This window comes from Rousettus aegyptiacus, unplaced genomic scaffold (assembly GCF_014176215.1).
Source record: "Rousettus aegyptiacus isolate mRouAeg1 unplaced genomic scaffold, mRouAeg1.p scaffold_m13_p_3, whole genome shotgun sequence".
In the NCBI taxonomy this organism is placed as follows: Eukaryota; Metazoa; Chordata; class Mammalia; order Chiroptera; family Pteropodidae; genus Rousettus; species Rousettus aegyptiacus.
Window position 1 is genome coordinate 122,474,033 of NW_023416306.1, and position 26,961 is coordinate 122,500,993.

The 26,961-nt window shown below is 36.1% G+C and overlaps 1 protein-coding gene and 1 pseudogene across 4 annotated transcripts in view; both read right to left on the bottom strand.

Moving 5' to 3' along the window:
* DMXL2 (Dmx like 2) overlaps window positions 1-19,888 on the bottom strand; it is a 108,707-nt gene extending 88,819 nt beyond the window's left edge. For all 4 annotated transcript variants that reach the window (XM_016162670.2, XM_016162673.2, XM_016162672.2 and 1 more), the window contains exons 1-2: window positions 19,572-19,888; window positions 1,905-2,030 (exon numbers count right to left, since the gene is read on the bottom strand). In XM_016162670.2, the coding sequence (XP_016018156.2) occupies window positions 1,905-2,030; window positions 19,572-19,658 (213 nt within the window). In that variant the 5' untranslated portion in view covers window positions 19,659-19,888. The remainder of the gene's footprint in view (window positions 1-1,904; window positions 2,031-19,571) is intronic.
* On the bottom strand, window positions 12,124-12,256 carry LOC118601036 (annotated as a pseudogene).
* Window positions 19,889-26,961: the final 7,073 nt, after the last annotated feature.

A 26,961-nucleotide genomic window follows, 5' to 3' on the forward strand; every position in this document is an offset into this window, starting at 1 on the left:
CATAAACATAGCTAGAAAAGTACTGGACTTAAGACTCTTTTCTCTGTTATCAAAAATTCAGCAGGCTTTATTTTACCTATCAAATACAAGGTTGGCCTATTCAAAGAAATCATCATTTTCTGTAAGAATTTTCTTAATACAGAAATAACTATTAACAAAGACACATTTCAATGGCACATCTGTGTCAGAAACCATAATCCAGTATAAAACACATGAAAGGTAATTTCCCAGTTCATCCTCCTCTTGGCAAGAGGGGATCAACTGGAGGGAACGGACAAAAAACCATCCTTCTTGACACCTCTGGACCTGCTGGTTAACCTATGAAAATAAATTAGGTACATATTCTTTCATGGCCAGCCAAAAAGGTCTACTGTGGCTTCAAGGTACCCTTCATGCCAATTAGTGATTTTAACTGTTACTTAATATCTAACATTCTTTCCAAGAAAAAGCTTTTAATCCCCAATGGTAGGGGGAAAGCTACTTAAAATGCCTGGCTAAGGTAGTACTTAGGCAAAAAGTGTTATAAATGATCACATTCTACATGTCGATGAATGAGTGAATGATAAATGGCTAACAAAAGGTCATAAATACGAAAGTTATCACCACAAGGACGAGGAAGGCCGGGAGGGCGGGGGCGGGGGAGGGAAGAAATAAAAGAGAATGTAAATAAAAGACAGTATATCAAAGATGTCACTATTTTGTCTTCTTTACCTTTGATCAGGTAAGGAAAAGTAGAAACACAGTTATGAACACCAAGGCCTGATATACTAAAATAAAAAAAAAACCTCCCAGAGAATTTTATTGTGATTATCATCAGCACATAAATATTAAAATTCATCTCTGACAACTATCTCTAGGCAGGTTTAAAGCTACCTTACTTGGCCTAAGAAGATAAACAATGAAAAATTAATGAAAGAAATCCAACACTCTCAATGTTCTCTAAAAAGCAAGCAATGCTTAAAAAAAAACAATGGGGGTAAAAAATCGAAACAGCAGGCAACTAGTATCAGAAAACACCAAGAAACTCAGTGTTTCAATACTAGGTCAATTATTTCACTAGATTGCCATATTATAGTATATTTATACAAATATTAAAGCTTGACACAAGCAGCAGGCCTGGTAGGACAGTAGAAATGGTATAATAATAATTTATCATTTGGCATAAATTTGCATGATTACTATTTATCACCATGAATATCCTGATTTAATATATCCTTGATAAAATGTTATTGTTCAGTAAAGAACAATTTCTTGAACATGAAGACTATTCAAGTTATTACAGGAAAAAATCTCATTTTCATATTCTTTTAGAGCCATTCAATTCTGCTACAAAATATTGCCCTCATTGACTTGCTAGAGCATATAGGAAATATGCCATATTTACTTTACATATAACCAAAACTTGATGTACACTATGCTTGAAATTTTGGGTGAGGGGTACATATGATGAAATTTAAACTATTTCAAAATTAACCCTCCCTCTGTTTTAAAGTCTGAAGAAATGAATTTTAAGATTCTTCATTCAACAAGCTTTCATTAATTAACAGAAATTTTACAAAGCACCTGTTAAATGAAAAATATATTAGACACTAACAACTTGCTAAATTTCTCGATAAATATTTGAGGTTATTATAATTTGAGTTAGCGCTAAGGGGTGCTAGGTAGAGAAGATAAAAGTTTACTTCCCTGCTATTGGCTCAATAGCTGCTAGAATTATTAACTGGCAGAACATTAGTACCCACAGGATTTTGAGCCTACCACTTCACCCACTCCTATCAACAGACATCTAAGCAAAGTATATTAACAAGACATTTTAGGCAAGTCCTGTACAAGAGGATAAGAATATTCTGAGATTGTTAACTATATTATAAGATGACATTTAATAAAGTAATTAAATCCCTTACTCTTCCATGTTGGTTAGAACATTCCACACAGCTGACTTGGATGTTTCCATGCTTAGCACCAGGAATGATCTGCACACATTCAAAGTCACTTGCCAAAATAACAATATCACAGCCTGATCCATATGCCTAAAAAGAAAAGTTTTACAATATGTGAGATATGTAACTTTTGAATTATTACATAATAGTTTATCTTAGTTTGTTACCATTATTATGTATACTTTGACACTTTTACAAAAAGTTAGTATTAAAATATCAATTTCCAAGTAAGAATATTAAAAGTCACATAAAAAAAAATGGGGTAATGACACCCCATGCATTATCATTCAACAACTGCTACTAACAGAAAAAGCGTTCTTTCAATTCTTAAACGCTACATCCTCTGTCCTGCAGGTCATAAATCATTCTATTTAGAGTTTCTCTCCAAAGCTCATCTCAGTAAACCTTGAAGAATAAAACTTCCATCTGAAAATAATAAGGTACTAAAGGCTACAATTGTGTTCTGAGTGTTCAAACCAGGCTTGAGAAAGATCAAGATAGAAATCAGATTCATTTTCCAACACAATTCCACATGGCTAAAGGAGCTAGTTAAATAGACATGAACCCCTGAGACAGAATTACATGCACTAAGGCAAAGACTAAACTCAAACTCATTAACTGCCTAAGTGAATCCATAAGGCAGCCTGCCTTCCCTCTCCCCTCAACCTCACCATGCATGAGGGAGAGAGGAAACCAACCAAAAATGGTTTCATAAAAAAAGATTAAATAAAAAATAAACTGATTTATATAAAACGTTGGCAAATATACGGTCTGGCAAATATACGGTCTGGAAAATAAAATAAAATACAAAATTGAGTTCCTGGAAAATTCCCTTGTACGACATAACTATAATGAGTAAAACCACATATTCTTCCTATTGCCACACTTCTTGGTGCACGCTATTCCTGTTTTGCAACTTTGTGAATTTTATGATGACATAAGGGGGCAGAGGGCGGGGACATTTTTCTTTTTCTTCCAAACTCTCCTGATGATTAAATATTTAAAACAACCTAAGAACCTAATTCTTAAATGAAAAAAAACTATTAAAAGCAACATAAATGTAAAATTTATAAGATAGCATTTTTCTCACCGTTTCTATACCGCTAAGCAATATGGTCACGTCCTACAAAATACAGATATCCAATAGCCAGGGCTGACATGTCAAGACACCTAAGTCAGTAACCTATGCCCTGAAGATGTCCACATATGGCTGCTAATGAAAGAGGAAAATGAAGATAAAGGCCAGCTAGGAAGACAAAACACTACTTCTCCCAGTTACTAAAACCTCTGGTGTTGCCAAAATCCTGCTGTAACTACTATAAACCATTTCAATTCGTATATTTACAAATACCAAAAAGCTCGCCAAAAGAAAAACAAAGAATTTTAAGCAAAGGAAATATGGGAAAAAATCACTCAAAAGATAATAACCCTTTATACACTTATACACAAGGCAGATTTGCTATAGCATACATTCAAAGCTGAACTGAAAAGGAATACTGAGTATAGGCAAAAGAAATGTATCACCATGCTAATCTTTAAAATTACATTATTAAAATAACCTCACCCTTACCCCTAAACAACATTTTGCAATTTCCGAAGGACTTTATGGAATCATCTAAGCAAAGCTGCTTTATGGAAAGAGCACAGACTATCTAGTTTGGAATTATAGATGCAGGGTTTTCCATTATAGTTCTAACAAACTGTGTGATCTTAAGCAAGTTACTTAAGCTCTCTGAGCATATCCTTATGGTAAAATGGAAGAAATACTACTTATTAGAATAATTGTGAAAATTGAAATAGAAAATCTATTTGCATAGTGCTTAGCAAGAATCATTCATTTAAGAAACAAACCAGTGCACAATATCCCAAGCCTGGGCTAGAGATTGGAAATACAAAGCCACAAAATGGGGTCCCAGTGAGTCTAATGGGGAGATGACCAAGTACCAATCACAACTAAATAACAAAACTGCCATTACAGAGATATCCACAAAATCCTAGCAGAAGACAGATGGTTCCCAATAAATGTTATATTACCCCCCCCCTTTAATCTTTGCAAAGAACCTAAAAGGCAGATATGATCATTATCACTGTATAAAAATTCAAGTTCATTAATTTGCCCAGTATTACAGTTAGTAAGTGGAAGATGTTAACAGTCAGGTTCTTACAATTCTTACATTCCTTCTCCTGACATTACGTGTCAAATGAAATAAAATATTCCAAATAATTACTAGTATACTTGCTTCTCTAAAGATGAGCCAACCCTAGCAACTGCTACTATAGACAGATAGGCTCTTACTGCTGTTATTAAAAAGAATGTTTACTCTTCCCTAAATATTCATAATTGCCAGATTGTTTCCAGAAGATGTGTACCATACTCCTTACTTGTAGAGAATCTTGCATTTTTCTGACCTTACAATAGTTCTCAAATCTGGCTGCCATGAAAGTCACTTAGGGAACCTGTTAAACATACAGACTGCTTAATACCACCCCAAACTTACTAAATCATAATCTTCATAGATAAAAGAATTTGGCAAATATCTATAAAAATTTAAATACAATATACCCTTTGATCAAATAAGTCTCTATTGTACTCGATAAGTGTACTTAAAAAATTTGCCAAAATTTATACAGAACAGTGGTCACTACCTCATTATTTATAGCAGCAAAAACTGAAAATAATCATACTACCCATCAGTAGGGGAGTGGTTATATAAATTACTGACAATCCGTATAATGGAATACAAAGCAGCTACTAAAAGTTTAGAGACCAATGGTCTAAAATGGTCTCAAATCCCTTAACAAACTAGTAATTACCATCATAATTGAATAATTATGTCTGGGAATAGTTTCCTATGGAACCACACCAGGGCGATGCCTGCCATTTTATATAATACCCATTGCCACAGCTAGAACAAAACCCCCTAAACTACTATACACTAAGAACTTGCAAAAGTACAGAGGAAGAATATTAGTATTCTTTACCTTCCTCTAGAGTCTAAGGCACAAATAACCCGAGTGTAGAAGAATAGAGGCTTTATCATCAGTCAGTACGTAATCATATGCATTCTGTAACTGAAGGCTCACAAGACTTTAATGATTAATGTTATTGTGAATAATGATTAAGTGTAACCAAACAGATATGACATACTTATTGTCCTCTCTAACTTCAGTTTTACATATAATGGCCTTGACTATATTACTCTCAGAAGAGCAAACAACACTCATATCCCACACTGTTCTAATTTATCATATTTCCTTTAAGTTTTAGATAAATTAAAATATAAAGAAAAGAAATAAGAAAATTTTAAATCTTACAGAAACATAACCTTTCCTATGAGAATAAAGAGTATACAAAGAGTAAAGAAACATGACCCTTTCCTTTGAGAATAAAGAGTACAAAGAGATTAATTACATTGGCATTTTCTAAGGAGTAGTTGGATGCTTTAACATCTTGGTTGTTACAGGGTCAAAGTTTGTGATCATTGACAACTGTTGACAGATGTGTCTAAATTTAAAAGAAAAAGAAAAGCACTGATGAATCAAGAGCTATTGAGCATGCTGAGACGTTTGTCCACGTTAACAAAGTGTGTAGCCTTACCAAGAATACTATACCAAGAGTTTTACTGTTAAACTTCCACCTCTACCCAAGAGTTCTAATTTATGTAAATATGTTCATTCACTCTTCTACGTAAGAGGGCATGTGTTATTAAGAGTTAGAAAAATAATTTCTAGAAACAGGTATTTACTGAAAGCCTACTGGGCAACAAGTAGTGTACCATGCACTCTAAATTCCTAGTCTTTCCTTCAAGTCTGCAATAATCTTAGTAGTTATTAATCCCACTATAAGGAAATAGCAGTTTGTATGATTTAATCAAAGTCATAAGATGAATACATGCTGGGATGCAAATTAAGGTCTCCTTACACTGTTTTATAGCCTCTTAAACAATGACCAACTTCTATTGTTTTGTTTTCTATTGCTCAAATTTTTATTGGTTAAATACATAAATTCTTTACTTCTGCTGTGATCTTTGCTCTATAAACAAACAAAAAGCTGAAGAGAAGACAGGGTTAACTGGTTGATGGTTACTTGGTTGTACCAAGTCATCAAAAAACTCTTACAAGGCCAATTGTGACCTACGAAAAACCTTATAACCAAGAAAACATAGCACAGATTAACAAAAATTTCCCCAAACATCCTTTCCCTCTCTTCATTTCAGTCACCTGATTATAATTCTGTTTATCATGCTCTTAGAATTAAAAATTAACTTCTAAAATGGACAAATAGTTTCCCTATAGAATAGGTCCCTTATGAAGCTAGAATTTTCATATATCACTTATCCATTAAGGCCATCTACAAGATACATAAATCGTTTCAAATGTTTAATGTTAATGTTTTTAGTAACAAGATTTTCTTTTTTATAGAGAAAATAACATGTAATAAATTTTTAAAAACAGAAAACTTAAGTCACCTTCCTGGCTTGACCACCTGTCCCATTCCCAAAGAGCGGTCATGTAATTGTTTCTTTTGAACCCTTTCTGAAATGTTTAATGTATACAGAAGTATATCTACATATTTTTTTTAAATAAAGGGATTATGCTATACACAATTTTGCAATTTTTTTCCACTTAATTAAAAACATATCTTAAAAACATTCCATATCAAAGAAGGAATTACCTCATTCTTCTTAATTGTTGCATAGTATTCCATTTTCTGGTTTTGCCATAATTAATTTAGGTTGTTTCCAGTCTTTCACTACTGCAAAAAAGCTTTACTAAACACCTCTGAATAAAATATTATTATGCATACATGTGCCAAGTATACCCAAAAGATAAATTCTAAGACATAATTTGCTAGGTGACTAAAATTGAGTAACAATTGCAAACTGGCCTCGAAAAAGATCATATCCCTCAAGGGTGTAAAAGTACCTGTTTCTCTACTTATTTACTAACCCGTGTCATTATCAAATGTTTTGTTTCCAATCTAACAAAATCTGACAGTTCCCCAGTGTTTTAATTTGTATTTTTTTCTCATTTTAAAATTTATTTTATTATTAGTTTCAAGGGGTGAAGGGTTAAAGAAGTACAAATTAGTAGTTAATTTGTATGTTTATTAGGAGAAATGTTCAGCAACTTTTCATATATTTATCGGTCATTTATATTTATTTCTCTGTCAACTGACTATTCAAGTTATTAGTCCATTTTTTAACTGGGTCTTTTGTCTTATAAAAACTCTTTATAGAACTCACCCTTTGTCGTATATAGCTAATAAGCTGTCTTTCTGTAAGTTTCTACATCAAAATTCAAAACCTTACCATTATCAACTACTGTTACCACCACCACCTCCGAAAATAAATAAGCTTCCTATCATTCACATGTTAAGTCTGCACTACGGTTAGAAAAGGGAGAGGGTCCTATTGAATAAGAAGCTCTGCTCTCCACATGACTAAGAACACACTTTACTGATATGATTCAATCATTTTAATAGCCTAAAGTCCTTTCAAGAATGCTGAATGAGTGCTCACTTTGGCAGCATATATACTTAAATTGGAATGATACAGAGAAGATGGCTCTGAGCAAGGATTAAAAAAGGAAGAAGAAAAAGAATGCTGAACCAACAAAGTAAATATATGAGAAACTAAATAGTATGAAAGAAGCTTAGAGCAAAAAAAAATAACCTAAGTCAACAGGTGGAGCAATACTGGAAATAATCTAATAAGAACTACTTATGTGGTAACCAAGGGTACTGTTCCTTTTACAAACAACCCACATCAGAAAATGAAAAGGTAACAGACTCCTTATAAGTAGCACTAGAAAAAAGCAAAGCTGCGAGTGGCATGCTAAGTGAAACAGTAAGACAAAACTTACTGACATGTAAAAAAAATCTATGGCTAGAGACAACAGAAGAAAATTTAAGAAATATTACAAGTGTTCATCATTAAGTAGTAAAAGACAAAATGATTTTTGATTTAATTTCTTCCTAACAACCCCAAAGGAACAACTGATCTGAAAAAACTGCAGAACTTTCTTTAAAATTAAAACTTTAAATTTAAAAAAAGAGCTATTTTAAGCATTAGTCAAAGACTAATAATTATAACAATTTACTAACAAGATGGAGCTTTAACAAACTTCTAAATACTAAAATAAAAAGAAACACAGACACCTGCAGTCCAAACTAAGCCTATTACTATACCCCTGAACAAAACATGTTTTGTTTTTAATTTACTGATGCTAGTAACATCTGAAAAGAAAATGAGACCTTGAAAAGAGAAATATGCATTAATTAATTTGCTCAATTTAACCATCACGAAACCAGTTCTATCTCCAACTGGCCTGCATTCTCATTAAAAGGTAGGTCTCAAAGTAGAAACCAAAAATCAACTCTTATAAATAACCATTTTATGTCATGCTAGGAGTAAACCATTCAAAGTATTATTGAAACTCTCCAATGGAAATCATAGTAATACTGGTAAAAATAAGCCCCATAGACTGGCTAGCATAAAAATCTAGAGTATAAAAACCTAGAGTCACCTTTCAGCCTATAATTTGTTCTAGAAAGCTTAGAGTATGTAACAATTTGCCTCAGAATAATTAAGTTAAAATGTTACTTTTTAAAATGGCTAAAGAAATTGAGTAACATTTTTTCAACATTAAATTATTAGAAACAGAATAAGTGACCCAACATTTTGTTTCTTAGTTCATTCTTAATACATATTACATTTGAAAGAATTTTAAAGTTAATAGTATATTATGTAATATGTAGCAATATTAACATATAATGTTTATGAAAATTTCCAATTATTTTGTAACTACTGGACATTTCCAGAAAATCACTTAAATGCTGATATTTTGAGGGAGATGGTCCTGATAGTGTTCAAAAATGTTTCCTATAGAATATAAACTATTAAATTGTAATTAAACTTCCAATACCTTCAATGATGAAAAGAGTACATTCCTGAGAATCTAGAGGTGCTAACATTGACTATAACTATAGGCAAAACATAATCTCTCAACAGATGTTTCCTTCATCGATCCAATAAAAGGTTGTCACTAGATCACTTTTGAGATCCCTTTCAACTTTTAAGCTGTAATTCTGTTAAGTATACATAAATTTGTTTCAAAAAGTTTTGATAAAAAGATTAAATAATCTAATGCTTTACAAAGAGCCCAGCTAAGCATTTTTTATCTTGTGACTCTTTAGCCCTTACAGCTGACAGTAGGTGAGGATGCTCCAAAGTAACGACCAGTGGCAAATAGCTGAAAAAGATGTGCTATGCCAATCAAAGTCCACTCTGGGGAATTTAAACCAAAAGAATCAGAGTTAGCAGAAAGAGCTGGGATGAAAAGTCATACATATTCAGGGATAAGGCAGCCATTAAGAACCATATAAAATATGAAACTGAAATCACCAGTGAGAAGTAAATAGTCAGATATCCAAAAACAAGAAGAACCCATGAGAAACAAGTATATAAAATCCCTAAGAAAATGCCATCTTGATTCTACCGGCTTTTTTTTTTTAAACGCCTACAGCACCTGGTATTCATAGGTGGTCTCCCATCCAAGTACTAACCCCTATCGGCTTTTTAGTTCCAGTCACTCTGAAGTCCAACTACCCTTCCTTGATGGTTCATCGTGTATCCTGAATAAACCTTATTTTTAATTTCAGTTAATCTATTCCTTGCCCTAACTCAAATCAAAGCTGATAGAAAGACTGGAGATATTCACGGCAGAGCTTCAAAGAAAAATTCAGAATTGGCTATGATATTAAAGTAGGGATGTCAGGATGGAAAGCGAGCAAAAGAGGTTGTATAAAAGAGATAGTTACTAAAGCAATCATCTGTGATCCTTGGGACCCAGAATACCTACCTTGAGAGAGTAAATCTGGAGCACTGGATAGCCAAATGTACTTTTTTCAGCCTTAAATAAAGAATAGTAAAAAGCAAAGAGCAAGAATATGGTATGCCTGTTACTCATACACTACTGAGTATAAAACCACATGGCTTTTCTGTAAAACAATTTGGTAGTATGAATTAAGAGATTATAAAGAGGTTTAAGAACTCTGATTCATTAAGTCTATTTCTAGGACTCTATCCTAAGAAAACATTCACACATTCAAACAAACTTTACAACTAGTACTAAAATGTTTATTGCAGCATTATTTTAAGTAATAAAAAAGGGAACCACCTAAACATCCCATCCTAGGAAAATTATGCTTTATCGTTTCAAATGTATTGTCCATCTTACAGGAAAAAAATGCCCCACCTATATTCCTTCTAAAAGGGCGGCGTTGGCAGACCATATGACCAACATCCACTACAGATAACTGACTGGTAATAGATTAGGAAAAAACATTTAGAATGCTGCAGAAAAAGATAAAAATGAAATACAGAAAGTATCAGACATAGAAATAAAGTGAGACAGTCTTCTATGTGTTTAATATACAGTCATGCACGGCTTAAGGACAGGGATACATTCTGAGAAATGTATCATTAGATGGTTTCGGCATTATGCAAACAACATAGAGTGCACTCACACAAACCTAGATGGTACAGCCTACTACATACACACCTAAGCTATATGGTATAGCCTATTGCTCCTACACTACAAGCCTGTATAAAACTCTAGATTAATTCAAGCACAAGAGAAAATGATGCAATCAAGAGACACAGTAAACACAAGATGAGGTTGCTGCTAGAGTAAGACATACTATTTACAGTAAACATTTTTTTTAGAAGTAGAAAGAGTACATTTTAAAATAACAATAAATATTAAATACACAAACTAGTCACAGTTATTAGCAAGTATTATATACTGTACATAATTGTATGTGCTATACTTTTATACAATTGGCAGCACAGGTTTGTTTGCATCAGCATCAGCACAAACACATGTTACACTATAAAGTTAGGACGGCTACAACACTAACAACAGGAATTTTTCAGATCCATTATAATCTATAAGGCCACCTGTATAGATGCAGTCCATCGATGACCAAAATGTCATTATGTAGTGCATGAATGTATTAGTCTCGTGAGGTCAATGGGACAGAGGCAATATTTAAAGCGATATTAGCTGAAAATTTCCAATTTGAATACATTAATTCACAGATTAAAAGATCTCAAAAGTCCAAAATAGGACTGAAAATAGAATATGCATACCTAGACACAAGATAGTAAACCTCCAAAAAGCAAAGAAAAAAGTCTTAAAAGCAGTTAGAGAAAAATACAACTTTAAAGAAGCAATAGGCTAGGAGCTGACTGCTCAACAGAATCAGTGGAGGCCAGAAAACAAGGACTGAAGTATTATCAAGATGCTGAAAAGAAAATACTACCACCCTCGACCTAATGAAAATGGTTTTCAAGAATAAAAAAAAAAAGACATTTTCAGACAAACAAAAGATGACATCACAACACCAACAAAACCACACCAAAGAAAATGCTAAAAGTTCTCCAGGAAGAAAAAAAATGATCACAAATGGAATGTGAAAGATGTAGGAGTAAATGAAGAGTAAAGTGAATATTTAGGTAAATCTAAGCACGCACTGACTATGTAAAATAATAATAATGTCTTACAGGACTTATAAATACAAACAGACATTGCGGAAGGACAGATTATAAGCAGCAACAGGGCAAACACCAATGCAAAGGGTTCTTGTATTGTCTAGAAAAAACAGAACATAAATCCTCATCAGACTTTGGTTAAGTCACATGGTAACTTAAGAATGCATGCTATAAATTCTAGGGTAGAAACAGAGCTTTAGGACTACTAGAGGGAAAAAACTGAAATGAAAAAGAATATTTATGTCAAAAGATGCAAAGGAGAAAAAATGGAGCAAAGAACATAGGGCACAAATAGGAAGATAGTAGATTTAAACACAAACATGATGATAATTAACATTAAATGTTAGTGACTTAAAAGTTCTAGTTAACACAAAAACTGCCAGGTTAGATTTAAAAAATTGCACTATGGGATACTTAAGAGACAAAGATCTGAAACATAATTATATAGAGAAGTTGACAGTAAAAGGGTGGAAAAAGATGAACTTCAAAAATGCTAATAAAAAAAGCTGACAGCTACATTAATATCAGGTAAGGAAGACTATAGAAAGCATTACAAGAGATTAAAAAAAAAAAAGAATTACTTCACAATGATAAACAGGTCAAATCACCAGGAAGATCCAATCATTTTAAATTTGTAAACACAAATAATTAAAGCAAAAATCTATAAGATAGGTGTAAATTCATACTCAGTATTTTAAGTAGCAATAAACATGCCTCGGATAAACTTCATTGGCTACGATACTGCCACTGCACAAAGCTTATATTCAATATTTTAACACATCTCTCAGTAAGAGAATAAATAAGCAGACAGAAAAGCAGTAAAGTTTTAGAAGATTTAAACATGATTAACAAACGACCTAAAGGACATTTGTAGAATACTGTATGGAACAATTGCAGAGCACACACTTTCTTTAATTACACATGAAACACATAAAAATTGATCAACTAAAATCTCAACAACCTTAAAAGGACTGAAAGTATATGTTGGATGTTGCTTGGATACAATACAGCTTTACTAAAATTTCATAAGCAGATTTTAAATAGAAATGTCCCATATATTTGGAAATTTAAAAACATACTTCTAAATTATGAGTTAGTGATTTAAAAAATAGCTTTGTGGTATGCAGATATGTAGTGGGTCCTAAGAATATAAAACTTACATTCATAAAAGCATATACAGAAAGAAAGACTAGAATGAGCTAAGCATTTAAGTCAACAAGTTAGGGGGAGTGCAAAATTGATCCAAATAATATAGAAAGGAAAAAATAAATTAAGAATAAGAGTTAATGAAATAGAAAATAAACATATTAGAGAACTAGTAAAGTTAGAAGTAGGTTATCTTAAAACATTAATAAAGTGAATAAACCACCACTGAAGAAATAAGGCACAAATAACAAACAGTCGTAAGGAGAAAAGCAACACACAAATGCTGCAGACCTTAAAAAAGATAAGAGGTTGCTGTGAACAACTTTAGATTAATAAATTCAAAAATCTACACAAAAGAATAAATTCTTAGAAAAATAACGACCAAAAGTCATTAAAGGAAAAAGTACAGATAAACAAATCTCTTCCCTGAGTGAGATTCTCAAATCAATAATTTAAGCCTCTCCCAGTATGCCAGTATGCTGACAGCAGTCTCATATATATTGTTTACCCCACCTCTTAACTGTATCATTTTCTCTTGTGCTTGATTTAATCTCCTGTTATTTTATACAGTAACGTACTGTAGAGATCTGTAGGGCAATAGGCTATGCCATGTAGCCTAGGTGTGTAGTAGGCTATATCACCTAGGTTTAGGTAAGTGCGCTCTATGCTCACATAATGACAAAAATTACAAATGACACTTTTCCCAGAATGTGTCCTTGTCATTAAGCACCACATGACTATATTTTAACAGGATCATTCTGGCTACTATGTTGAGAATAAACTGAAGGAGGATAAGACTACAGGCAGACAAGGCAAGGAAACCTGTAAAGAGCCTATTGCCATAATCCCGGAATGACACGATGGTGTTTTGGACCAAGGTGACAGCAGTACAGATGATAAGAACTGGTCAGGTTCTGGATGTATTTTGAAGGTATGGCCAAAAGAATCTGCCAATACTAGATACGGGGTATAAATAAAAATGAAAGATTCCAAGGAAACTGAAAAAAAAAAAGGAGTAGCCATTTACTGATTTAGGAAAGGCTGGAGGAGGAAAATGTTATGAGGATAGGACTCTGAGGCAGTTAGCTATTAGATACTCAAGAGAGAGATGTCAAACAAACAGCTGGATATAGAAATCTGGAATCGGGCTGAGAAGGAGCAGTTAAGGGAAGTAGAGGAAAATTAGGAGAGCTACATGAAAAAATATTTCAATAAAGAAGAAAAAGCAATTTTACAGGAGAGAAAAGGAGAAACCAATAGAGCCATGACCTTGAGTAGATAAGAGGGGGTGGGAACTAGGGTATTAATCAGAATTTCTCACACCTTCAACAGTATTTACATTTGGGACCTAATAATTCCTCACGTGGGGGTCCTGTGCACTGCAGGACATTTACCTGGATCTCTAGCCTCTCCCCACTAGATGCCATTCCTCCCTGCTAACCCAATCACAATAAAAAATGTCTTTAGACATTGCCAAATGTCCCCTAGTGGTTTAAAAGCACTGGTATAAATGGAAAAACTGCCCTTGCTGGGAACACGATTCATCCACATGAAAAGAAAGATGGAAGATGATATGAGTAGAGTACATAAAAACCTGAATACCTCCTAATTAGATCCTCCTAAGTACAGACACAGTCAAGACCAGACAACATGTGAGGAAGCTGCTGGCATATCACAAAACCAAAGTCATTACTCCTAAGAAAATGTTGGCATTCTGCCATATAAACTAACGATATCTTTGAACTGAATCTAAGCCAAAACTTTCATGTGTTGTTGTTGTTTTTTTTTTTTCCCATTCATCTATGGCTCTTTGCATAATGCCCATGTGGTCTCAGGTTTCCAGGGTTTCTCCTAAAATCACAGCATGAAAATATCATGACTTAGTATGAATTAAATTGAATGTTATTATTCCTGAGAGAGCTCAATTTTTAGAGGAAGTGGCCTGAAAGGAACGTTTCTCCAGTGACAATATAAAAGAATATTACTTATGGCTTTCAAATCATCCCATCAATTATCATATAGTACAGTGTTTAAAGGAATCCTGGCCTATTTATTGGCCCCTTTATACCTACTAACTTCTCTAACAGAGGGATAACAAGATAACCATCATATTTTTTAGGTATGTACGAAGAGGGCAGGAGAGAGGGTTAAAGGGGCCCTCAGAAATCATAAAATGAGGAAGTTTGAGAATAAAAAGGGTACACAATTGATTTCAAAGATACACATCAAGTCCCAGGGTTATATAAGCTATCTCTAAGAGGAAGAAAATACAATCATACCACCTGTGTAAGTTGCACCTGCTTCCTCAATAATAGGTCCTATCCTGTTACAGCATGAATTAGGGTTCCAGAGCAAAAATATAGTGCAAAGGATTCTATAAACTCAAAAAGACTGAAAACTCAAAAGCTTCTATTAAAATATTTGGCTTCCAAACTTATTTTTAAACATAACACACGAGCTAGAAAAGCCGTACTAAATCTGAATTACAGATACTCTTTATTATTATCCCCTTTTAAATACTGCTTTGTTTTCTATCATAGAAGAAAATTAAATTGGTCAGGAATGACTTGTTTTTCCACTGTGCCACTGTGGTTGTAACCCAACATCCTGTGCTCTTTTCAATGATTAAATATTGAGACTCCGATTTGTTCTAAAAATTTCCCAAGATCTATTAAGACATTGATTATAATTTATAAAGTCATCTTTCAAATATTCATAATCCTAAAATCAGAAAGTAAAGGAATAAATATATTTAGGGGGCAGAGAACCTGAACACCATTACACTAGTCCCCTCTCCCAGTCCATACTGCATGTGACAGTCCAAGCAAACTACCAGCCACCAGATGCAGAGGATACAATCATAAACAAGAGCCTTCTGGACTGTGAGCTCAAAGATCCACTATTTCATAAATGCTCTGTATGGCTTATTCCCTAAGCCAGAAAGGTGAGGCTCCCTGACTGTAAAGTATGACCAACTAGTGGAAGGGAAATAATAATCCAGACCTATAACTTCACCACAAGTACTTTATGTTACTGGTCTATTTTCTCTTTTGTCTCTTGGAAATCTAAAGAAGCCAATACAATGCTCATGTGAGGTCTGAATACTTAAACAGAACCTAACTTAAGAATCTCAATTTACAAATGAAAAACCTAAGAGTTTAAGTGATCTAGCCAAGGTCATATAAGTAGTTGGTCTCTGAACTCCCTTTTCTGGGGCGGCATTATTTGGGACTATACCAGAGTCTCTGAGTAACTTACTACTAGGAATCTTTTCACTATAACTAGGAATGTGAATTAACAATCTACACAAGGACATAAGAAATAACTTCTATAACCTCATATACACCTATACAGGTTGACACCAACACAAACCAAAAAACTCTGAAAGATATCAATTTAAAAAAAAAAAAAACAAGCTATTCTCCAAAGCACAATCTCTCTTAGAAAATAAGTCCATACTAAATCCTTGACTTCTGTCTTCCCCTTTACTCTCAGGCACAGGCTGTCAATAGGTGTATGGGTTGTTACATCTATTGATAACCAGCCAGTAAAGAAGCATTTTTCTATGAACTCTCCAATTCCCCTGGCCAAAAGTAATCTATTATTCCTCCTGAATTCCCACCGGAATTTCAGTGCCTCACAATACCACACAGCTGGCCTGCTATGGTTAAGGAAATGCCTTAACTCTCCTAGAAGATTACTAAGTTCCTACATTTATTTAATAAATTCCCTGAAATCATGACCATGTTTTTTTTTTTGTTCCTTTTTTTTTAAACCTCCAGAGCCTGGCATACCTATGTGTTCAACAAACACCTGCTAAATGTATAAACAGGCTGATCATTTTCAAAGTTTGGTGTTACCATAACTCTAGGACTGGAATGTTATTATACTATGGTAGAATTAAAATAGATCTAAATGCCAGGAAAAGTTCACATAGCATTATCTTCTAACTTTTAAATTATTTTTTTTTCATTTATTACTAGCCTGGTGACTTTAAGAAAAAAACAAAACCAACAACAAAAGTCGAAAAATGTCAGAATACAGATATATTTTCCTTAAAGCTATGGGTAATGTTTGCAAATTATATTTTTCAACATTTTAAGAGTGTTTGCTATTTAATAAATAAGTCCTGTGTTTTCCTCAGGTTAGCATTGGCTTCGGACCACTGGCTAGCTGCAGGACAGTCTTTCCTTCTACACTGGCCATGTCTAAGCTTCCCATACACACACACCTTGCTCAGCTGCGGAAGAGCTCTGATAAGAAAGAAATATAAGGAGGAGGAAAAGATGGAGGAGGGGAAGGAAGGGAAAGAAGAAAAAAGAAAAATTGGAAAAAATTTAAAATAAAAAAGAAACATACTACAGAAAAATGCCCACCAGATGAGAAGTCACAAGACCTACTTTCGGTCCTGACTGGTCCCCCTTTGTAATCATCTGAACCAGAACTGAAGTTTTTCCATCTAATTGCTAAACAAATTAAACACCATGTTCTATGTAAAGAAAGGAGATTTTTCTTAAAAAAATTATTTTTAATATACTAATATAGACATTCAAATAATTGTTAGTTAATTCTGGAGTACTTGAAAACAGCTTATTCTCAATGTTTTTAAACCAAATCTGTTCTTCACAGAGTCCAAAAGGTCATTTCTAGTTCAAGGCAAAATTATAACTGGATCAGTGCATTCAAAACTAAGATATTAAAATGAGATAGTGTACAGTGTGGATTTATAATGCCAAAGGATTTATAATGTCACAGGCAGGCATCCCATATTAGGTAAATTTTCAGTCATATTTGGGAAATTAAATAGTAAAGATTCTCTTTGTTGCAATATAAAAATGTAGGCTAGAGTCAGAAGATTAGTATGTCCATAGTGGAAAGGCCAAAGTGAGAACTATATATAATTAAATATAAAGTCAAAGATGACAGAAGAATATCTGACAAGTTTAAATTTCATAACAAAGCTATCAGGAACAACTACATATTCTTTGATCCAGAATGAAATAGTGAATAGTATTGGAAGAAAATGATCCCAGTAGCTCTGCAAAGGATGAAATGAAGTGATAAGATGAGTGTCAGGAAAATCAGCTTGGAAGCTGTCATATTAAACAATATAAATGTTTCTATAAGGTGATAACAACTAAGGACACGAAAAGGGGTAAATCTTATAAACAACATAGAGAGTCAGCTAGACATGATGAATTAGGGAGGTGGAAAAAGATATGAAAATGATTCCAAGGACCTGGTCATAGATGACCTATAGCATAACCACACCTAGGAAGCAATCACAGCTCATGCACTGGCTTTTCCAGACTGCATCTGAATGTTTAGTGCTATACACCAGCTCCAAAATGAGACACCGTTCCACTGTAGATGCAAACAGAAATCTACCACCACAATAGTGTGGAAATACCCCCAAACCCAAAGTTCCACATTTATTTCTTCATGGAGGAAGCCTGTTCTTCTAACCCTGAGGAACTTTTTCCCCATCTACACAACTGAGGGAAAGGGAAATTTTTCTCTTTATACCTCAAATATTCTCTATACAAATCTTTTAGGTCATATGTACACAAAACACAGATGACACCATTGATAAAGTGTAACAACACAAGGGTTCATTTTTAAAGGGTTCATTCTAAATTGGAACAAAGCCAAATTAATTACATTTAAAAATTAAAATGACCAAAAGGCAATCTTATAATAGTTATTTTTAATGTATCACACTGACAGACAAATTCTGTTCCAGAATGCATTGCTACATGATTCTGCAGTTTTGCTGGAGCTTTTCTTATTTCTGCAGCTTTAAAAACATGTTGTTGGATAGCAGGCATCAGATCAAAGTGATCCCCATGTCTAAAAAAGCATACCACTATGTGATTTCCAATTTTATCAAGCAGAATGATTATCAATACAACGTGTTTTTAATCAGTCTCATTCCCTAAAGTTCCTTCTAAGGAAGTCCATGTATAAATTTCACATGCGAAAAAAGGAACTCATGTTAATCCAAACGAGTCTATCTGCCGGTAAAAGCTCTAGGGTTTGAATTAGCTATACTAACAACATCCCATTCTCAAAAAGAACTGATCCATCCACGCTCATTGAGAAACATGTCTATTTCATCTAGATTTTAAAGAGGTTCTAGCACGTTATTGTTTACATACACTTTACTCAAACAAACAAGAAAAACACGATCATAAAATGTTCACATTGCTTTAGCTTAAAACAAACCAGCCTACCTCGCAAACGGATTAAAATATAACCTAGGAAGGCTACTAAACTGTGACCTCGTGATAAATAAGGGCCCTCCCAGACACTGTCACGTGAACCCTTCCATTCTAAATTGTTCAGGGGCAGAGAATGAATTTTTCTGTTTTCCTGTTGGAATTAAGATTCTGCATTTTTGTAGATAAAGAGGGTTGGGTCGGCTTTAAAGCCGCAGCAGGCTCCAGAGTCTCCTCGCTGCCCTAACACTGCAGGCAGAGGGAGCCAAGCGCAGCAGAATCGCCTCCACGCTCCGAGACAAGACCAAGTCACTTCGCCTCCACGCCAGGAGCAGGTGCGAAACGGACGCTCTGGGGTTTCAGCGGTTTGCAACCATTTTCCTTCACCGCAGACCCGGGGCCGCCCTAGGAGAGGAACCTTCTAGTCTAGTCACTCCTAGGGCCCGTTTGCTGAAGGTGGACAGTGAGGTGGATTCCTAAACCGTTCCCCTAACGGGTTATTTCCTACACCGCAAGACTCAAAGTCCCACGCCGCCGCCACCTCCAGCACCGCCGCCCCCCCCCCCCCATAACTGGGCTGCAGAGGGAGAGAGGGTGGGGCCCAACAACACCTCGCAGCCCCCGAGGGAGGCGTGGGCCCGAGACAAGGGATCTCGGGCCCCACCTCCGGACCCCGGTCTCTCCCCCTTGGGCTCCCGGACGCCGCTCACCGTAAAAGGGACATCTCCGACGCTGCCCACGGAGTAGCAGTTGTCTCCGGGATTGACCGCACCGGTGAGGACCTGATGCAGATGCATGTCCGGGACCCGGGCTGGCCAGGAGAATGCACGAGAGGCTCGATGAGCCTCGCGCCCGGCCCTCCTCCGGCCGCGAAAGCGCTTCCCCCTACGACTATCTCGGGACCCACCGCGCGGTGGCTCCGGCTTATCGCTTCTTCTCTCTTTTTCCTCCCCCCTTCCTCGTCCCTGCCATGCGAGCTCCTCAACCGCCGCCGCCGCCGCTGCCGCCCGGATCGCCGCTCGGCTGCGGAAATGCCCGGATGCTCCCACTGCCGGCAGCACCCGCGCACAAATGCGGGAGGAGGGCAAGGGTGCGTGCGAGGCGGGGGAGCGCCCGGGCGAACGCGCGAGCCAGGCGCGTGCAGGAAGGGACGCTCCGCCCGAGGGAGATGGGCGGTGCGCGCGCCCACCCGGCTGGGTGCGACGGCCGAGTGGGAGGGTAAACCCCTCCTCCCGCCGCTAAGCGGTTAGCTCAGTCCTTCTCCCTCGCCCCCATTTGCGCGTGCGCGCGCAGTGGTTTCCAGGGCAATTGCGCGCGTCGTGCGGGGACCCTTGGCCCTGGATTGCGCGCGCAGTCGTGCGGGAGTTCCCTCGGAGCCTCGGGACTGCGGCCGCTAGGGCAGGGGCGGGGCGGGGCGGGGCGGAGCGGGGCGTGGGTGGGACCAAGGCGGGGCGAAGGCTGCTCCCGGCCACGCAGCTGTCCACCTCCGGGGAAACGCCGCGGGTCTGTTTTGCTGAGTGTTTAATCCACTCACAAAAACACTGTGTAATAGTCAGTGCAGTTCACCTCAGGAGGACACCCGTCACCACCTCGGGAAATCTTAAGATTCCTTAAGGCTTTTTTAAAGTACAATACATATTTTATTTCACGTAAACAATAAAGGCATCTCGAAGCTGAAGAAGCCATACTCTCCTCACAGTAAATTATTTTTCTCACACCTTTTGTCACAGTTGTTCTAGACAGTGAAAGGGCCCCCTAGAGACGGGTGACTCCTCTCAACTTTTTCATGCGTGATGTCATGGATTCATAGAATTGCCTGATTTTTCCAGACTGCTAAACTTTGGTTGATACAGATCAATTGATTACAAATTTTTGAGCCTATACTGTGTATAAATCAATCAATGGAGCAAGGAAGTAGAAGGGATATCAAGGCACAACTATTTATAAAACCACTTAGAAAGCCAAGTGTTATAATTGAGACACAAAAGTCTATGCACTGCGAAAAAGGAAAAATACTTTGACTTAACGGGAGGGTAGTGTTACGGAGACGCTGGGTAGAATTTTGGCAGGCTGAGATGGACAAGAAACTGCTTTCAAATAGAGAAAACAACTTGAGCTAAGTATTAGAGATATAAAATGACAGGATGTGTAAGAGGAACAAAGATTAGATTGAGGTTTGAGGCAGACATATAGGATGGAGAAAGGAAATAATAGTTAAGGAGATAAAGGTATCCAAGAGGTAACTTGTGGCCTGCCTGAAGATGGAGAGTCTTGAATGCTCCACTAAGATACTTAGATTTCATTCAGCATGCAATGTATGTGTATTGTAGGAGGAGTTGGGGAGAGAGGTCCATCAAAGGTTTATACAATTAAAACTGCTTTAGGAAGATGACTTTGTGTCGTACTGTGAAGGATAGTTTAGGAGAGTGGTCTAGACTGGAAGCAAAGGCCTAGCAGAAGTTGGTAATGTGGTCAGTGGAAAAAAGAAGGAGGAGTCAAAAATAATCTCAATGATCTAGGGCATTGTCCTTCTCACTCAGTGACCTAACTTTCCCCCCCTTCCTCCCCCGTCATCCAGGCTAAAAATCACAGAGCCACTGTTGGCTCTTTTCTCTCTTTTGTGTCTATGTCTAAGGATCCCTTTTTGAAGTCCTTAATTCATGCCCCTCACCATCCCCACTGCCATTTACCTTTACTTCTGACCTCATAATTTCTCATTTATTTATTTTTATTTTTTATTATTAATTTAATTTTTTATGGTGACATTGGTTAATGAAATCCAGTAAGTTTCCATTTCTCATTTAATTACCATAATAGCCTCCTAACTAGTCTGACTGCCTTCCATCTCTTCCTCTCCAATCCATCCAGTACAGTGCAGCCAAAGAAACCTTGTAAAGGAAAAATTCCTCTGCTTGAAATCCCCACACCCTACAAGTTAAATTCTAAACTCCTTAGTTTGGCTGACAAACCTGTTCATTCTGGTTTCCACCTAATCTTGTCATCTCAAGCTATTCACTCACAGCCACTCTGCTCCAGCCCCACTGAGCTATTTGCTGGTTCCAGAGCATGCTGTGTTCTTTTATGCTTCCTTGTCTTGGTTTATGCTCTTTGCTCTGTCTGAAATGCCCTTCATCCCCTTCTTGACCTGACAAACCACTAGTTTAGAAGTCACCTATTCAGCAAGTGTTTCCTTGTCTACCCCCAAATATCTGAGAGTTCCTCCTCTTGAAACACACATATCACATAGCAATCTAAGTCTGTTTTATGTCTGTTTCTTCTATGAGGGTTTTAGATATTTCAAGTTGGGTTCGGTATCTTATTTTCCTGTTCCCTGAATCATAGTACTTTATTTGCTGTCATACAAGATTTGAATGTAAGAGCACCCAATTCTGCAAGAAAAAATTATGAGGTAAAAGTACATTTCATTATACTTGTATTTATTTGTATTTATGACAGTATTTAAATGATTTTAAGTGGTTTTGTCGAGAGAAGTATCACATGCTCAAGTTAATATAGTAACTATGTACAATATATTGGGTTCTAGGAAATCACAGGTTCTGTGTATTTAATTGTATACTACTAACCATGAATAAAGGTACCTTAGCCACATAGCTAAAAGAAATATATAGTGAAAATATAGCAGACAACAAAATATACACACAGACACGTGCACAAATGATGAGTAAATGAAGCCCCATGCTATGCATGAAGTGCCATGAAGGCAAATATAGGTACTAGTATCTTGGTACTAGCAGCTTAAAAGCAAGCTGTATCAAATAAATTTGAGAGAATTCCTCTGTATACAGCACATATCAGTAAAAAATAGTATAAAGCAAGCAATTAAATACAATAAACTTAAATGAATTTTTTTACAAGAAGTTATAATATGTGTAGACAAACATTTCAATGAAAACTGGAACAAAACATACAGCAAAATAATAAATTTAAAGAAATTTTAGTATCATGTTCATACTTAAATATTTTACTAAATATTAATACACATTGAATAATAAGAAAAAATGAATATGTGTTATAGAAACTAGTGTTTTCATGAATGGTAGCTACGTAACAAGAACTGAACACTATTTCTATTTGTCATAAAGATTTTACTCTTTACCCTCAAAACTTAAATATTTTCAAAGCTTGAAAACTTTTGCTACTATTAGATTCTAGATGAATCTCTTAATCTTCAACCTTCACTGCATTAAAAACTGAGTCAAAATCATCATTAAACAAGAAACTGTACTCATATTGTCAAGAGTATTAATTCCACATTATTTAAACCATTTTACAACTGGTAAGCCTTCTCCTTCTTTTGGTATCAACTCAAAAAACCAGAAGCCTGCATTCACCTGTTCCTCTTGTCCCTCATGAATCCTTTAAATGACTTCTTGATAGTGGCATCTCAAGGTTGCAAGGTTGATTAGTTAGTCTCCTGGAATTATAGGCAAGACTTTTGTTTTCTGATCTGATCAATCAAAACTCATTCCAGACTAATATGGCAAATTTTCTTAGAAGCCCACCCAACTAGGGTATCTGGACCACGTTTTAACTGGTCCATGATTTCATTTCTTCCGTGTTCGTCCAACTTTTTGTATGGACCTAAAAATAAAGTGAAGATTCTTTCTTCTGATCTGAAAATGGCTTTTTTTTTTTTATTAGAAAAAGTATCAGTTTTGTATCATTAACAAAACATCTTAATACAACTATGAGATATAATTTCTCATGTCTACAAAGGTTTAGTAGTAATACATGTTGTGCCTTTAGGGTTGGGTTTAATAGAACATTGCATGTCAGAGGAACTTAGTTTCCCAGTAGTAATCACATACCCATGGGTACTAGTTATCTGTTATTGTGTAACAAATTACCCCAAAACTTAGTGGCTAAAATCAACAGTAAACATTTACTATCTCACAGTTTTTGTGCATCAAAAATTTAATAGTAACTTAGCTGGGAGGCTTTAGTTCAGTGTCTCCCTTAAGATTGCAGTCAAAATGTTAACTAGATCCTAAATAGAAGAAATAGAAGATCACATATTGTGTGATTCCATTTAGATTAATATTCCTAAATAGGCAAATCTATAGACACAGAAAATAGGTGAGTGTTTGTCTGGGGCTGGTGGTAAAATGGGAAGCAACTGCTAATGGGCATGAGGTTTCTTTGGCCACAATGGAGATATTCTAAAATTAGATTGTGGTCATGGCTGCCCAAATCTGTAAATTTACTAGAAATCAATAAATTGTACTTAGTGAATTTTATAGTAAATAAACTATAACCTCAATAAAGCTATCTAAAAAAAATGTCAGCCAAGGCTACAATCATCTGAAGGCTTGACTGAGACTAAAAGATCTGCTTCCAAGATGGCACACTCTCACGGCCGACAAGTTTATACTGATGGTTGGATGGAGGCCTCAGTTTCTCACTATATGGTCCTCTTTATAGTGCTGCGCGAGTATCCTCAAAACAGCTGTCTACCCTAAGAGTGAGTGATTCAAAAAAGAGACCAAAGTGGGAACTGCAATGTCTTTTATAATCCAGCCTCAGAAGTCACATACCGTTACTTCCATCATATTTTATTGAATACACAGGCCAGCCATGATTAAGTGTAGGAGAATATTTCTCAAGAGAGTGAATACCAGGAAATGAAAATTGTGAGGGGCCATCTTGGAGGCTGACTAGCATACCACAGAACTCAAGGATTTTAACTTCAAGTGTCAAGGGGCACTGTTTAGGTCATTCTTATTCTTACCTACAGAAGTAACTGGCATTTCTACTCATAAATCTATTGTACCATCATACTGATCTTTTATATATCTGTTGTTATCAGTTCTTTATCAGTATAATATATATTTTAAATATTGACTTTCCCAAGTGAATCCATTAGTTCATTTAAGGAGTTTAATACTCACGTTTTTAAATATTTCCTCTAGCTGTGGAGACCTTACAGTTTTCTCACAGATGCCTAACAACTTAAGCTCTTTTCTCAGTTTATAGCAGTGAAAGCCCTGACTCCCTGTTACCAGTTCATTTTGCAAAATCTATTACACTAAGCCTGAAACTGATGTAATAGCAACACCTTCATTGCTTTTGAGTTGTAAGCTGTAGTGTTAATAATGTATTTTAAGCTAAAATATCAACGAAATGACCTTATTTCATTTATGTATTGCTATATAACAAACCACTCTGAAAACTAGTGGCTTAAAATAGCAATGATTTATTTCTTATGCTCTGTGGATTGGGTGGGGAGTTCCTCTGCTGGTTTCACTTGGGCTCACTCATGCAGCTGCATTCATTTAGAAGGGTCACCTGGGGTAGAAGATCCAAGATGGCCTCATGGCTGCCACTTGATGTTAACTGTGCACTGTGGTTCCCCTGCCATGTGGCCTCCATATCTTAGATTGGCTTTCATAGCAGTGTCAGGCCCAGTCTTGAAGGTTACACATGGAGTCACTTCTACTACAATGCCTTGGTCAAAACAAGTCACAGGGTCAGAAAAGATTCAAGGCCTAGAGAAACAAATTCCATCCTTTGATGTGAGGAACAGAAAAGTCACCTTGCAAAGAAGTATAGGAGGAATTATAGCCATCTTTGCAAACAATCTTTATAACAGAACCAAACTCTGCCTCTGATCATCTCTATGACCTCGGATTTATTTTTGCTTTGTTTTAATTAAGAATACCATTTACAGGATGAAAAGTTAATATATTTTCTACGATGTCTTTCTCTGCTAGAGGCAATATCAAATTACTAATTTCTTGGTGACTACACCTCAGAATCTTAGATATTTAATTCACCCCTTAAGCCTCAGCCTTTTTGTCTCTAATATAGATGCATTGAACACAAGGCAAAACTTTTGTCAGGGGCAAGGATGAATCTTTATGAATCTTATAAGCAGATGAATAAAGTAAGTTTTGATCTCATTGGATTCTTGTTGCAGGCAAGGAAAGCAGCTACCAAAGTAACACCCTTGGACATGTCTGTATCTTTTCACAATGCTAGGTTTATTGAGTGGAACATTCTGAGATAATCTAATCAGGTATCCATGCAGGTTAACACACAACACAAAGGGAAGGGAAGTACAAAGTCTTATGGGTCAGAGCAAAGGGATGAAAGTCCTTAGCGTCTCCAAAGGCAGCAGATCGGTTTGTGTCCCAAGTCAGCTACATACAATAGACAGAAGGTCAGGGCTTCGGCTCTCAGTGTACCTATTCATGATACTCTCCACCAAGCTCGAGCATTGTCTGAGGTGTTCAGCTTGTTTGATCCTTATAAGGTGGAATCCTTTTGTTTATCAGCTCCTGCAGTCATGGTTTATGGACTGTAGTCTGGCTGACATTTCCGTGGTTTGGGGCAGTCCTGTCATACCCTAAGGGTGTTCTCATCATGTGAATTGGTTGTTTACTGGCTGACATTACTGTTATGACTCAAAATGAAATCTATTTTGTAAAGTCCAAAAAGTCCTCAATTCTTGATACTTTACACAATTCTTTTGCTGCTGGGATCTGAGAAGACTGATCATCTTAGAGGAAATAGTAGCAAATGGTTCATATCTTTGCCGATACTATTTACAATTGTGCTGTGAAAAGTAAGATGTTCTACAAATATAACTGATTTCCTTAAATACCAATGTTCAGTGGTTTCATAAACCCATTTAAGTGAGAGCTGAAATAGGAAGTAATTTTTAAAAATATTTCGTCATTTAAATAATTATTATGTAGTAGACCAGATACAAGATGAGCTGACACCTACTTACCTTTCCAACTTAATCTTTTGGTGTTTCTGACCTCTAAATATATGTTGTAACTACACTAAAGTGCTAGTAACTTCTTTGATCTTTCAAGCCTCTGGAAACTCACTACTTCTCCTATACAGAAACTCGTTGGCCACCATCACAGCACCACCACCACACCCTTTGCCTGAATAATTTCTACTCTTTTTTAAAAATTCAGTTCAGAAGACCCCATCTCTGGAGAGCTGCACCCAGTGTGAATCAGATCTCTTTATTGTGCGCTCCTACAATCATTCACTTCTCTTTTTCTCTCTAGAAAGCCAGGACTGGGTCTTGACAATTACCAATTGCCTTCTCTATTTGTTTTCTGC